General features: G+C 39.8%; 1 protein-coding gene and 1 long non-coding RNA gene across 4 annotated transcripts in view; one reads left to right on the top strand and one right to left on the bottom strand.

The window, feature by feature from the left end:
- Nucleotides 1-4,605: 4,605 nt before the first annotated feature.
- LOC132209492 (uncharacterized) overlaps nt 4,606-14,815 on the bottom strand; it is a 63,401-nt gene continuing 53,191 nt past the window's right edge. The window contains exon 3 of the long non-coding RNA XR_009445595.1: nt 4,606-12,379. This is a non-coding gene — a long non-coding RNA (uncharacterized LOC132209492). The remainder of the gene's footprint in view (nt 12,380-14,815) is intronic.
- ccdc125 (coiled-coil domain containing 125) overlaps nt 13,146-14,815 on the top strand; it is a 40,228-nt gene continuing 38,558 nt past the window's right edge. For 2 of the 3 annotated variants that reach the window (XM_048527261.2, XM_048527260.2), the window contains exon 1: nt 13,486-13,609. In XM_048527261.2, coding sequence (XP_048383218.1) covers nt 13,581-13,609 — 29 coding nt within the window. In that variant the 5' untranslated portion in view covers nt 13,486-13,580. The other variant, XM_048527262.2, reaches the window with a different exon arrangement.

The following is a 14,815-nucleotide window of genomic DNA, read 5'->3' as shown; positions in this document are numbered from 1 at the left end:
TAGGCCATTTCACATTTCCCACATTATACTACATCTAGCAGACTTTTGCTCACTCACTCAGCTTATTCATATCCATCTGCAGCTTCCAGATACCATCTTCACAACATACTTTTATAACTACCATTGTGTTACCTGTGCATTCATGGCTTCACTCCCCTTATCAAAGTCATTAATGTAAATTGTAAAAGATTAAGGCCCCAAGCTCAAGTGGGATTGCACTCATCACATCTGCAAATCAGACAAAAATCCAGTGACATAGTCCCCGTTTTCTGCCAGCTAGCCAATCTCCAATCTTTGTTCATGTGTTACCATTTACACCATAAGGCTTTATTTTCTGCAATAGCATTCATGTGGCTTCATGTTAATACCTTCTAGAAATCAACCTGAGTACTTCTACAGCCTCACCTTTATTCACAGCATATGCTACTCCTTCAAAGAATGACACACGTCATATCTGTACAGCGTTACTTTACAATATCTTCTATAATTATTTATCATCATGACTTACTTCTCCCAACCCACTTCCAGCGTTTTTTGTAAAATGCAAATTTTTCTGACTGCCTCAACTACCTACTCTGTGAGGTTAGCCAATTTGCTGAAATAGTGAAATATTTACGGGTGGTAATGTGTTACTCTAGTCTTTATCATTGTGATGCTGTGATCGGATGGCAGAAAATGTAAAGTGGTAAGGCATGGTGCCTTAGTGGTTAGCACTGCTGCCTTACAGCACCAGGGACCCGGATTCAATTCCACTCTCAGGCAACTGTCTGCGTGGAATTTGCACATTCTCCCTGTGTCTGTGTGGGTTTCCTCTGAGTTTTCCAGTTTCCTCCCACAGTCCAAAGGATTGGCCATGCTAAATCGCCTATAGTGCCCAGGGATGTTTAGGGTATGTGGATTAGACATGGTAAAATTCAGGGGTAGGGGAATGGGTTTGGTTGGGATGCTGTTGGGAGGGGCGGCGTGGACTTTTTGGACTGAGTGGCCTGTTTCCACGCTGTAGGGATTCTATGTCCAGAGAGTCGTGAGCCAGTGGAGAGCTCTGCCGCAGAAAGTGATTGAGACCAAAGCTTCGAATTGTTTCAAAAAAGAATTGTGTGTAGTCTTAAGATCTAAAGTGATAAGATGAAATGGAGATAAAATAGCAACAGGATAGTGAGTTGGATCATCAGCCATGACCATATTTAATGGTGGAGGATGCTCAAAGGTCTGAATAGCCTACTCCTGCTCTTATTTTCAGCATTTCTATGCAGTTCAATTAATTCCCACAATGCATTCAAATGGAATAAGTTTTTCCTAAAATGAAAACTGTTTAAATGAGATTTTGATCTACAAAGTCAGTTATTCCTAATAAACCATGTGTAGCATTTTTCTAAAATGTTTGCAATTTTTTTTAGAACCTTTAATATAAAACAAATTCCCATTTGCAACTAACTGCACTCCAGGAGCTTATCACTCAAAAGTTGACAGAGTTCAAGAAGATGGCCTGAACGCAAGTGATCAAACACCTGGCCAAAAAGAAAAATTTTAAGGGACATCTTCTAAGATGTGCAAAGGTTTGTAAGCCTGGATTTTAAGGAATGCAAATTTCTTGGAATGTCTTCGGACTAGGAGAGTTCACTGTGATGGTGAGAATTAGATTCATCAGAATTTGAATGTGATCAGGATTGTAAACAGGGAGGTATTGGGAACTCATTCATTCATTGAACACAGTGATTTAGTCATGTACAACACATGACAAGGCTGAACTTGCACGAATGCATAGCATTTACAGCACAGAAACAAACCATTCTGAAGAAGGGTCTTGACCTGAAACGTCAGCTTTCCTGCTCCTCTGATGCTGCTGGGCCTGCTGTGTTAATCCAGTTTCACACCTTGTTATCTCAGATTCTCCAGTATCGGCAGTTCCTACTATCACTGTTCAACTGTTTCCATGTTCATGTTTGTATCCTGCTGTCCATCATTCCTCATCTAACTCTAGTAGTATCATATTCTGTTCCCTGAGATTAGAACAGTTTTCTTTTGCTGGTCTGTGAAATGTAGAATTATTTTCACCAAGATGCTGTTGACACTGGGCTATTGGATTTATACAGGGCAGAGTTAGATAAATGTTAAAAAGAAAAGGAAGTCAAAAATTGGGGGAGGATCAGGCAAGAAACTGGAATTGCGACCACGACCAGGTTAACAGTGATCTTATTCAATCATGCAAAAAGCTTGAAGGAGTGAAAGGCCTGCTTTTGCTCTCAAGTCCTGGGTCCTTAAATCTTGCTCAGCCTGATATAGTAAGCAGAAGAGGGTGACATTGGTGTGGAGTTTGTTGGAAGGCTGGATGATAATGGCTCTTGTGTTAATAGGAGATTATCATCAGAAACATAGACTGTGTACTGAAAACACCTCAAGTCCATCGAGAGTTGTCAGCAGCGTTGCCTTTGCAAAATCCTACAGATCCACTGGCAGGAGAAACATACAAACAAGAATGCTCTCTCCCAGGCCAATATCCCCAGTATTGAGGTACTGGACATGTACCACCAGCTGTAGACCACCTTGTCCGTATGTCCAACACAGGGCTCCCTGAATAAGTGGCCTAATCCAAGATCTCTAATGGTAAGCGATCACTAGGAGGTCAGAAGAAATGCTACAAGGACATCCTGAAAACCTCTTTAAACAAATGCATTAACCTCACTAACACATGGGACTTGCTTGCCCAAGATGGTGGCGTATAAGTTTCAAGAAGTGTGAGCATCCATATTCAATAGTTTTGTTTCTTATAGCCTAACATTTTGCCCAGGAGATTAAGACATCACCATACAGTTAGTTCCATAAATATCATGAGTCATCTTGCTTAAGATTTAGCCTGGATTGCAGATACTGGAGAAGAAGCATCTGCGAAGGCACCAATGCCTTCGAGCATCATTGAATGGAGCCCGTGAAGACACTGCTCAAACAGTGGATAGGGTGCAGAGAACCAGTTTGTCCCATGAACCACATTCTCCAACACCACCTGCCCTATCTGTGCCAGAGTCTGCAGCCCTTGGATTGGAGAATTCAGCAACTGCAGAACCACCCCACCTCCCCTCGTGAGGAATCAAGTCACCCTTGGCCCTGAGGGACTGGCCAAGAAGGAAACTTAAACTGGAGAGAATTGTAATTCAGCTATGACTGAATTGTACTCTTTGAACATAGGAAATAGAACATGGAAGAGTGGAGAAATCAGTCTGGATGCTATCAGCATACATGTAAAAGTTGACTCAATTTTGTTATCATGAATCAGAGCATGTAGAAATAAGGGAGAATAGCTTCAGGATAATTCATTAAGTTTCAATGGTATTAGTGGAGGGGGAAGTCTTTGCTTGCAATCCTGTGGCTCCATTCTGAGGATAAGAGTGGAACCAAATCAGATCAGTTTTGTTTTAGTGGAGGAGAAGTGTTAAAGAATTGTTTGGTCAACTGCATCAATGGGCGGCACGATGGCTCAGTGGTTAGCACTGCAGCCTCACAGCGCCAGGGACCCGGGTTTGATTCCAGCCTCCGGTGACTGTCTGTGTGGAGTTTGCATAATCTCCCCATGTCTGCGTGGGTTTCCTCTGGGTGCTCCAGTTTCCTCCCACAGTTCAAAGATGTGCAGGCTAGGTGGATCGGCCATGGTAAATTGCCAGTAGTGTTCAGGGGTGTGTGGGTTATAGGGGCATGGGTCTGGGTGGGCTGCTTCAAGGGGCGCTGTGGACTTGTTGGGCCGAAGGGCCTGTTTCCACACTGTAGGGAATCTAATCTAGCTTTGGATGTAAAAACACCTTGAAGGACTTTGGACAGGAACTTGAAGTTGAAGAAGGGGAGCAGTACTTGAGGAAAGGCAAATATAATTAGCAATGACCGCTCATAGGGTGATTGAGGGAATTTGGATGGTCAACAGTTTATTGGAATGTCATCAAGGGAGTAGAAGGTGTGCTTCATGGACAAAGAAGATAGGTTAGAAGTCTAGTGTCCAAGACGGAGGTTTGGGGTTGAGGTAGAGGAAGGGAGTTTGACTTGACAGGCTGACTGACGTAGCAGATGCAGCTGAGCAGTTAGACAAAGTAATTGATAAGCTGCTCACGTAAGGACAAGGTGTTTCAGGAGATAATGGTAGAGAAAGGTTGGCTATTAACTTTGCTCTCCAAAGTAATCCTGAAATAGTGAGCAGATTTTGCAGATGGGTTTGAAGCCTAGTAGCATTTGATATGGTTCTGCTTGACCTATTTTTTTGAATAATTAGTTCAATTTGAACACTAGCTAATGCTGAAGTCTGCACCTGTTGAATTTGAGGAATGTGGTTAGGACGAATAATGGAGTGAGAGAGAGTAAGGACTGAGGACGTGACCATCAAAGATGGAGATGGTGGAATATAAGTTTCAAGAAGTGTGAGCTTCCATATTCAATAGTTTTGTTTCTTATAGCCTAACATTTTGCCCAGAAGATGAAGACATCACCATACAGTTAGTTCCATTAATATCATGAGTCATTTTGCTTAAGATTTAGCCTGGATTGCAGGTACTGAATCTTCACACTGCAGTTTTAATGGTACATCATAATATTGTTCACATTTATTATTTTGACAGGTACTCCAGGTGTTGGAAAGACTACCCTTGGTAAAGAATTAGCTGGAAGAACTGGATTTACATACATTAATGTGGGAGAACTTGCAAAAGAAGGTGAACATGAATGGAAAAAAGAACTGTTTCAAAATATTAATATGGTAATTTCTGGATGAAATGAGTTATCATATAATCTAACCAGTTTACTCTTCAACTTCATTTGGCTACTGGAATAGCCTGCTGTCAGATCTTATACAAATCTAGTTGTTCATGAACAAAGATTGGTAATTCTGGAGAGCTGGACTCGATAATACTGCTCAATAGTATATACTGTTAATCTTGATTAACATGACTAGTCCAGAAATTAAAAGACAATTTTCCACACATTAAGGTACAGTGGAATATTCTTTATCAGTAGGTGATTGAGCTTTTTGAATCCAAAAAGATGTTAACCCAGTACTGAATTTGAGAGTTGCAGAAGGGATTTTCATAATTCAAGTGAATTCTTCTTGCCTTAGTATTATCAAAAGAAATGCATTTGTTCATTTTCAAAACATGTAGGAGTTAATAAAGGTCTTATGTTTGCGTAGAGATTTTTTTTAGATGTGCCATTCCAGCATGCAAAATATTAGTAAAAGCACAGGGTGATTTTTAAAAATAAAAAATTGTGTTGGATAATACAGGACATAGCTGATACTATTTTCATAGCAATTCTCACACCTCTGCATCAGTTTATCTGATCAATGCAACTGCCTAGTGGTATTATCATTGGACTATTAATCCTGATGTTCTGGGACCCTGATTCAAATCCAGCCCTGGCAGATGATGAAATTTAAATTCAATAAAAACAATCTGGAATTAAGAGTCTAATGATCACCATGAATCCATTGTTGATTGTTAGAAAAACCCACCTGGTTCACTAATGTCCTTTAGGAAGCAAACTGCCGTCCTTGCCAGGTTAAGCCTTTGTGACTGCAGACCCACAGTAATGTGGTTGACTCTTAAGTGTCCTCATAGCCTTGAGAGATGGGCAATAAATGCTGGTCTAGCCAGTGAAGCCCTCATCCCATGAATCAATAAAAATTTCTTTTATCAAGACTTGAACACAATGTAGTTGTACAAGTAAATCAATAGACATTTTGCATTCGGCAAAACAATGAAAAGTAATAATCACTGCTCAGTCCTGTCATTTTTTTCAGGGTTTTATATATTTTTTCATACTGCTGCAGTTAAATATTTTCTGCCGCAACATTTGCAAAGTGTGTGTTGATGTAATTCATCTGCTTGAAAATATGATGTAAACTGTGCTGCATTTCTAATGTTCTTGTAAAGGTAATCTTTATGAAGGCTATGATGAGGAATACTCATGTCCCATTCTGGATGAAGACAGGGTGAGGTTGCGATATACTGTAATGCAAAATCAATTTGAACAAAGTAATTTTTCCATGTCCATGCTTTTGTTTAAATGTTGATTAGATGTGTAGTTGCTGCTAATTTTATAGTATCTCCTTGAAATTTTGGTTTCTGATTAAATTGATCGGGTTCATAGAGTCTAGACAGCTATACAAACTTCTAACGACCTTTTTCTTATTTGTAAATAGTTTGAGTGGGGCGAAATGAACTTCTTAATGCCTAAGCAGACTTTTTTTTAAACCTGATCTTAGCTCAATATTTAAATATTTAATGAGTGTCTCTTGGTTTATGACTATATTTAAAAATATAGGAGTCAACTTAAGTTCAATTTGGAATTTAAATTATTTTCCTTCATTCATTTACACTTGGAATATGGTGTTCAGTTTGGATACCACATCTTGTGACGGGTGTACAGGCCTCAGATTTAGTATAATGTATAATTACCAGAATTATAAAAAAATTCCAACAAGAAGTTTTGCACAAATTAGGGATGTATTCCTTGGAAGGCTTTGATGTGACTTGATTGAAGCTTTCAAGATATTGCAGGGAACATACATAGTAGAGACAGACAAACTATTTCTGCTGGTTGGGAAATCTAAAGACAGCCTAAAAACGAGAGTCAGGCCTTTGCAGGAGCAAAGTCAGGAAATGTCTCTATATGTAAAGGGTAGTAGATGTTTTAGCCTCTGCTCCGTAAGTGTCAGTTGAAGCTGAGTCAGTTTTAAAATTTTTTTTTCTGAGATTGATGTCATTCAATGTCTTCGATTTAATAGAAATCTGTGGGACAAAGTTTGGCTTATGGAGCCAGGTCACAGATCAGCCAGGATCTCATTGAATAGCGGAACAGACTCAAGGGGCTAAATCATCTACTCTTATTCCTAAAATTTTCTTTTTTGCCCTCCTCAACCAAATACATATTTTAATATATTTCAGCTCATGATGTCGGCTGTTAAAATTTAAATCTTTCACAAGAATAAGTAAATTCCTAACATATTCTTGTCTTGCGATCACTTTTTGACCTGTTTATTTTTAGATCATGCACCAGTAAGTCAAATGAATTACTGGTTTAAAAAAAAACCCTTGCATGATTTATTAGTGTAGTGGCCCCCAAGTCTGTATGTTGTTTTTTTTTGTTCTCTCTCCCATTTTATTTTTGTTTGTGCTTCTGCTTGTCAGCTATGGCTTCACAGGCTTTAGCAGCACTTCAGTGTATCTTCCAAGTGGCCATTTTGTGTCATCTGTGTGCTAGTTTGGCAGGGTCTATCCATCTGAAGTAAAGCTATTCAGTGCCTTTGAATATCCAAACAGCGCAAGTAACTGGATAGTGGTCATAGAAATGTAGAAGATAGCAGGAAGAGGCCATTCAGCCCTTTAAGCCTGCTCTGCCATTCTTCACAATCATGGCTGATTGTCCAACTCAGTAGCCTAAGTCTGCTTTCTCCCCATAACCTTTGATCCCATTTTCCCCAAATGCTACCTCCAGTCACCCGTTGAATATATTCAATGTTTTGGCATCAACTACTTCCTGTGGTAATGAATTCCACAGGCTTACCACTCGTTGGGTGATGAAATGTCTCCTTATCTCCATCCTAAATCATCTATCCTGAATCCTCAGACTGTGACCCATCGTTCTGGATGCACCCTCCATCAGGAACATCAACCGTGTCCAGTTCTGTTAAAAATTTTTTGTCAGTCTCTATGAAATCCTCCCTCGTTCGCTTGAACGCTAGCAAAAACAATCCCAACCTAGTCAATCTGTCCTCATGTCAGACCCCTGGAATCAGCCTGGTAAACCTTTGCTGCACTTCCTTGAGAACAAAAGCATCCTTCCTTAGAAAAGGAGACCAAAACTGCACCCAATATTATAGATGTGGTCTTACCATGGCCCTGTACAACTGCAACAACACATCCCTGCTCCTGTATTCAAAACCTCTCACAATGAAGGCCAACATACCGTTTGCCAACATACCACCTGCTGCGCCTGCATGCTTACCTTCAGCAACTTGTGCACAAGGACACCCAGGTACCGCTGCACACTCCCCTCTCTCAGTTTACAGCTATCAGGTGCCTCCTTGGTTTTGCTCCCAAAGTGAATAACCTCATTGATTTACCCACTCACACATCCTCTCGAAATCCTGCTGAAGGATCTCTGCGTCCTTGTCACAATTCACCCTCCCGCCCGACTTGGTATCATCTGCAAACGTGGAGATGTTACATTTTGTTCCTTCATTCAAATCATTAATATACATTGTGGATAGCTGGGGTTCCAGCACCGATCCCTGTGGCACCCCAGTAGTTACTGCTTGCCAGTTTGAAAAGGACCCATTAATATGATCAGAAATTTGCCTCGTTCCACCCCATCGACCAAACATGAAGACATTAAGATTAATTTCAACACCACATCGTGTTCAGAACTCAGTGCAGATGTGGAATAGACTGGGATTATACTCGTTGGAATTCAGAAGAATGAAGGGAGATCTTAGAGAAACAGATAAGATTATGAAGGGAGTAGATAGGGTGGAGAAAGGGAGGTTGTTTCCACTGGCAGGTGAAACTAGGACTAGAGGACATCACCTCAAAATCAAGGGAAGCAGATGTAGGACTGAGGTCAGGAGGAACTTCTTCACCCAATGGGTTGTGCATCTGTGGAATTCCCTGCCCAGTGAAGCGGTTGAAGCTACCTCCCTGATTCTTTTTAAGGCAAGGCGAGATAAATTTTTGAACAATAAAGAAATTGAAGGTTATGGTAAGTGGGTGAGTAAGTGGAGCTGAGTCTTAAAGATCAGCCATGACCTTATTAAATGGCAGGGCAGGCTTAAGGGGCCAGATGGCCCAGTCCTGCTCCTGGTTCTTGTGAGCCTGTTGACGTTGCGAAGTGAAATATTTTTCTACTCATTGAAGGATTTTTTTGTGAATACTGTTACAAGCTGAGTTTCACCCAGACACACATGTTTTACAGCACAATGATAATTCTACTGTTTTCATTTTGAGCCAAAATCTCTGTATCTAAAAATTTGCACATGTATATGCACCTGCTTGTGTTTGTAATCTATCATAGAAGACTCATACAACTTTTTAACTTCTAGAATAATCTGATTTTCAGGTAGTTGATGAGCTTGATGATAAGATGAGTGAAGGTGGGATAATTGTGGATTACCATGGTTGTGACTTCTTTCCGGAGCGCTGGTTCCACATTGTGTTTGTACTTCGTACAGATAATTCAATTTTATACGACCGATTGGAAAACAGGTACTAAATATTTAACATGATATTTATGTTCATTTAAAATTCAGTTTACTCGGTCTTTTCCTCTTTAGCCGCATACAAAAAAAATCATCCTACGGACTCAGTATTTTTCTTGAGGCCATGGAACAGATAGTTGTATGTAATGGTAAATAATATTGTTTCCCAGACATTGGCTATCTTCCTGTACCTTGTTCAAGTGGCTAATAATTTTTCAGGTCTTGTCCTGCAGGTCAACAGGCTATATGAACTCTATAGTAAATTCAGTTGAGCTCAGTCTTGTTTTTAAACCTAGTTTTCACACAAACATGTTTGGGAGACTCTGCTGCGCTGGATACCAGTCAGGAGAAGGGACTGTCTTCGCCCTTCTCAACCTATCTTCTTCGGTTGACACAGTTGACTGCACCAACCTCACCAATACCTCTTGGTTATTATCAAGCTGGGTGGGAGTGTGCTTTCTTGATTCGCTTTCTTAATCATCTAATCATAAACACTTGAAATGGCTTCTCGTCCTGCTCCTTCATTACTCCCAGTTTTGTACCAACAAAATATCATTGGTTCCTGTCCTGTTTCTCATTCATATGCTGACAAAACCTGGTTCTTCCTCAGTGCCACATCTTTAGATTCCTGCACTGACTCTAAAATGTCTGACTACTTGATATCCAGTTCTGGATTAATAGAAATTTCCTCCAGATAAATTATTCAGAATGATGAAGCCATTGTCTGCAGCCCTCTCCACCATCTGCTAACCAATTATTCCCAACCCTCTCCCTGGCAGCCTTCCTGCCGTATTTGACCCTGAGATAAACTTGTGACCACATCAATCACCAAGACCACAGATTTTCACCTCCATACTTTTGCCAGATCTAGGTCCTATCTCCGGTTACCTGCTGAAACCCTCAGGTCCACCTATATTAGATCTACACCTGTCTGTTCCAATGCTTTACTGGCTGGCTTCTTATGCTCTACCCTCCTTAAACTTCAGATCTCCTAAAACTCTGGTATCAGTGTCTTAACTTGTACTAAGAATGATTGATGTCCTGTCACCTTTAGCTCACCGAAGTTCATTGGCTTTCTTTAAGCAACTCTTAAATTTTGGAATTTCCATCCTTGTTTTCAAATCAACCATGGCTTTATCCCTCTATGTATCTGTAACTTCCTTTAGCATTGTCCTAGATAATTGTTGTACTCCTCCACTTCTAGTTTTTCAAGTATTTCCAAATTTAATCACTGCACTATTGGCAGCCATGCTTTCAGCTATTGAGGTCATAAACAGTAGAAATCCCTTCTGAACCCCCCTTCCTACCTTTTAACATGTTCCATAAAACCTAACTCTTTGACCAAGTTTTAGTTCGTCTATCCTAATATTTCCTAATGTGACTGGCAAATTTTGTTTCATACTGCTCCTTTCATGTGGTTTGGGATGTTTTACTGTGTGAAATGGGCCACATAAATGCAAGCTGTCTTGACGTTACTTTTTCATCTTTTTTCAATGTCAGGTATTTTGATTTGCATTGTAGTATTTCTGCTCCTTTTGTCTTAAATTAGGTAATACAACACAGCCTTTCGATCAAATCTGAGACGATAATTGGCAAGGTTGGACACAGTGGCTTAATTTTTGTACTGCAGGAAATGACAATTGACATTTGAATTTACTTTCAGGAGTTACAGTGGAAAGAAACTTGAGGACAATATACAGTGTGAGATTTTCCAGACTATATATGAAGAGGCTATGGAGTCGTATCGGGAGGAGATTGTCCATCAGTTACCAAGTAATATACCTGAGGACCTGGAAAGAAATTTGGATCAGATCATACAATGGATTGAACAGTGGATGAAAGATAACAATTGAATGTTGGAAATTATTAAATAAATATACATGCTAACAAAATGGACTTGTGTATAAATGCCAAATGTAATCTGACAAAATTGCAGGTTTTCTTTGAGCTGTCTTTACTGTGGTATTTTCAGCAGCAAAAAAACAAAGGACTTGTAGGTTATATAGAGATTTAATTAATTATCAGATATTTACATTCAAAATTCCGTGGTGCACATTGTATATATTTTGCTTATGGATTAACATTTATGAAGACAAAGACTGTTTTTTCATTTATAAATCCAGTGCCTATTCTAAATGAACTACTTGTGTAAATAAGGCTTTAAAAAATGATCAATGCATAAAATATTGCGCATTTGAGAACAGATACAAGCTGCAGAAGCTTTTCATGAGGACAAATGCAAGAAAGCAAAATTTACACCAATTGTATTCCCAATGCTTCCTTCGTGGCAGTGCCTCGACTAACCAGAGTAAACTTGCCAACAAATCAGAATTTTTTCTCCTGTGGTGTAAATTATTGGTTGGCCAAATTTGGCAAATTTATGTTTGTACTTACAAATAAGTTCTAGATGTATTCAACTCACATATTCTGTGTTTCCCTTTAGAAAGGAGAAAGGCAAGATTAATTAAGAATGTTGAGGTTTTAAATTGAACAGGAAAGCTTGATACAATACTGCACCAACGTGAAAAGGTGACTGAATATTTGTTCAAAGCGGATGTGACCGTTCACTCAAATTTAATATGTTTTAATTTACTCACTTGGTGTTAGATTTTAAATTAAAATCAAAATAGTACTCTATGCATAAAGTGTTCATTCTATTTTCTCTGTTCTAATTTATCAACTCCAATAAAAAGTATTGGTCATGACCCCTCAATAGTGTATATTACTGTGTTATTTGGCTTTTCCTTTACTGTTTTTCCATTAACCAGAAGGAATGTTCTGATGAATTAATTCAATAGGTTTAGTTTGATCTATTTCAACACTGTCTATTGTCCTCCAATTTCTTTTCATTGTGACTCCTGAAAATAAATTTAAATGTCAATTATCATTTCTTATTGTACAGAAATGCAAAACACAAAAAGACATTTTCTATTTAGCAGAAATGTAAACTTGTCAAGCTAAAAGTTTAGAATAGTGATATCAAACTGACTGATATTTCCAGAACAAAATGTCCAATAGAAAAATTACAACAGGCATGATTTTTTTTAAAAAAAGCCTCTTTCCCCCCCCCCCCGGTCCCCATATTCTTCTCTGTTTCGGGTGTGATCCTCTTCAGGTATCAGGTTAGTGTGTGAATTGCTTCAATTAGCTGAGCTGCAAAGGAAGATAAAAGCGACAGTTTATAGGCAGCATTCTTTTTCCCAATGCAGAAGAATTTGTTTCCCTTTGTTACTTTCGGTCAGACTAGAAGGTCGCTAAGGCCATCAATTTGTTAAGATTTCATACCTTCGTACCAGTAATGCCACGGTTATGTTACTGCATGTACTAATCCCAAGGCGTAGACTAAAAATTTTGAATCCAAATCCCACCGATGCAGATTGTGAAATCAGTTTCAGAAAGCCTGAAAACAATAGTCTTCCTACCAGTCAATTTCAGCTGCTGAGTGAAGGACCAAGAAGTGGTTAGCGAAGTTGCCTGCAAAGTGTGTTTGGGATTTTCGGTGAGGATGAATTTGGTTTGAGCTGTGCCCAACCAGACTCTTAGTTTAAAAAAAGTATACGTCGCTTTGGAAACTCCAACTGGACGTCACACGCATTGCTAAATTTGTGTAGTTTAACAGAAATAGTGTTGTTAATAGAAATAGTCTGGGAGGGGCAGAATTTAGGTAATTATTGGAGTTCATTTCCAGTTTGTTACAGGAAAAGGGGCGGCACAGTAGCTCAGTGGTTAGCACTGCAGCCTCACAGCAACAGTGACCCGGGTTCAATTCCAGCCTCGGGCAGCTGTGTGGAGTTGGCACGTTCTCCCTGTGTCTGCGTGGGTTCCCTCCCACAGTCCAAAGATGTGCAGGCTAGGTGGATTGGCTATGCTAAATTGCCCGTAGTATTCAGGGGTGTGTGGGTTATAGGGGAATAGGGGTCTGGGTGGGATCCTCCAAGTGGCGGTGTGGATTTCTTGGGCCGAAGGATCTGTTCCCACACTGTTGGGAATCTCATCTAAAAGAAACCTGACTCTATGTTGCTTATTGGTGAAGAGGGAGTTGTTGTTTTGTAACGCGTTGTGTGGATTTCCGACTTGTTAATAATTGTGAAGCTGAAAGTTAAGGTGTTTGTTGAGACTGCTCTTGCTGTCTGGGACTTACCAGGTGGAACATCACGAATGGGGCGGGGCGGGGCCGGATCACGTGGTCTCCGCCATTTGTGTTTCAGGAGAAGAGGGTGAAAAATCTGACAGGTCGTGCAGGTGAGAAGGGAGCGATCGGCAATGAGATTTCGGCAAAGGGAAGGGAGCTGTTTCCTTTTTAATATATATACCAGGCGGTTTTTATTGAGGGAGTCTCCGATCCGGTGGAGTAATGTTTCTGTATGTGCACAAGTGTCTGGAGTAAGTAGACTGCTCAACAACTTGGTTCTTCATTTCTCCCCACCGGCCTGTTACACCAAAGATACAAAGTTTTATTCGTCCAATCAGGCAGTTGTTATCATATACCTACGTGCACAGTTTACAGTACTCATTTTTGAAGTGACCTGTCGGATTTCTGTACTTCTGGCATGGAGACAGATTGGTCGATGATGTAATGTAACCAAATTGTTACTGACTGTTTGGAGTGAGATTTGTGATCGTCAAGTAAATCGCTCGGCCTTTCAGACAGAAAGATCCTGTCAGTGCTGGATGTTTGTTTTTCTCCCCGAAGAAGGGTCCCCACCCGCAACGTCAGCCTTCCTGCTGCTCTGACGCAGTCTGGCCTGCTGTGTTCCTCCAGCTTCGCACTTGTCAATTGCTCAGCCGTTTATGTTTCGGGGAGTTGAGGGTAATGAGTTGGCACGAAAGAGTTGAGGCTCGGCGTAGATTAGTCATGTTCTTTGTTGGTGATGTTGGCTTGGGAAGGGCTGATTAACTGCTTTTGTTTTAAATGTTCTCCTGACATTGTTTTATGTAGTTCCAGTGGCAGACTCTGAGATCTGATGCTTCATTTTGTGTTATCAAATATATAAAGCAAGTGCTATTTTCTACTTTGTCTGGACCGATAAAAAGAATGTAAATTACTTTGACCTTATATTTAACTAATCACAGGGAATTTTTAGCTTGGTATTCCTACCCCTGAAAGAAGTTTTCAATTTAGCTTCATAACATCTATTTTACAACTAGGATAACTTAAAATGTGCTGTTTGTACCCAAATGGAAAATTAGGTGGACTTCTATGTAACAGTTGATAACACAAATGTAATTTGTCATTATTATCTGATGAAAGATATTTCTAAGTCTGCAACAGGAAAGAACTCGAGTATAAAGGAAGTATATTCGAAGAAGTTTAGGACGAAAGCAAAGGAAAAAACCTCAACTGAAACTAGGAATTGTCAGATTCCTGCTCTTCCCCCGCCCTATTTCTATGAGAAAGAACTGGCTACTATACTTGTAGTAATATTTACAACTTTGGTGTCCAACCGTCCTTCTAATTTCATACTTTGACTGTCTAATTCCAAACTTGTGCAATCACCCATCCCCATTAAAGCTTTAGCTGCTGCTGAAAATTTTATTCTGTCACCTTGATTCTAATTCTTGTCTAATTATAGTCTAAAATTTGGGAAA

This window comes from Stegostoma tigrinum, chromosome 3 (genome assembly GCF_030684315.1).
Source record: "Stegostoma tigrinum isolate sSteTig4 chromosome 3, sSteTig4.hap1, whole genome shotgun sequence".
NCBI classification, from domain to species: Eukaryota; Metazoa; Chordata; class Chondrichthyes; order Orectolobiformes; family Stegostomatidae; genus Stegostoma; species Stegostoma tigrinum.
Note: the sequence above shows the minus strand (reverse complement) of the source record. Positions and strands in the feature narration are given on the sequence as shown.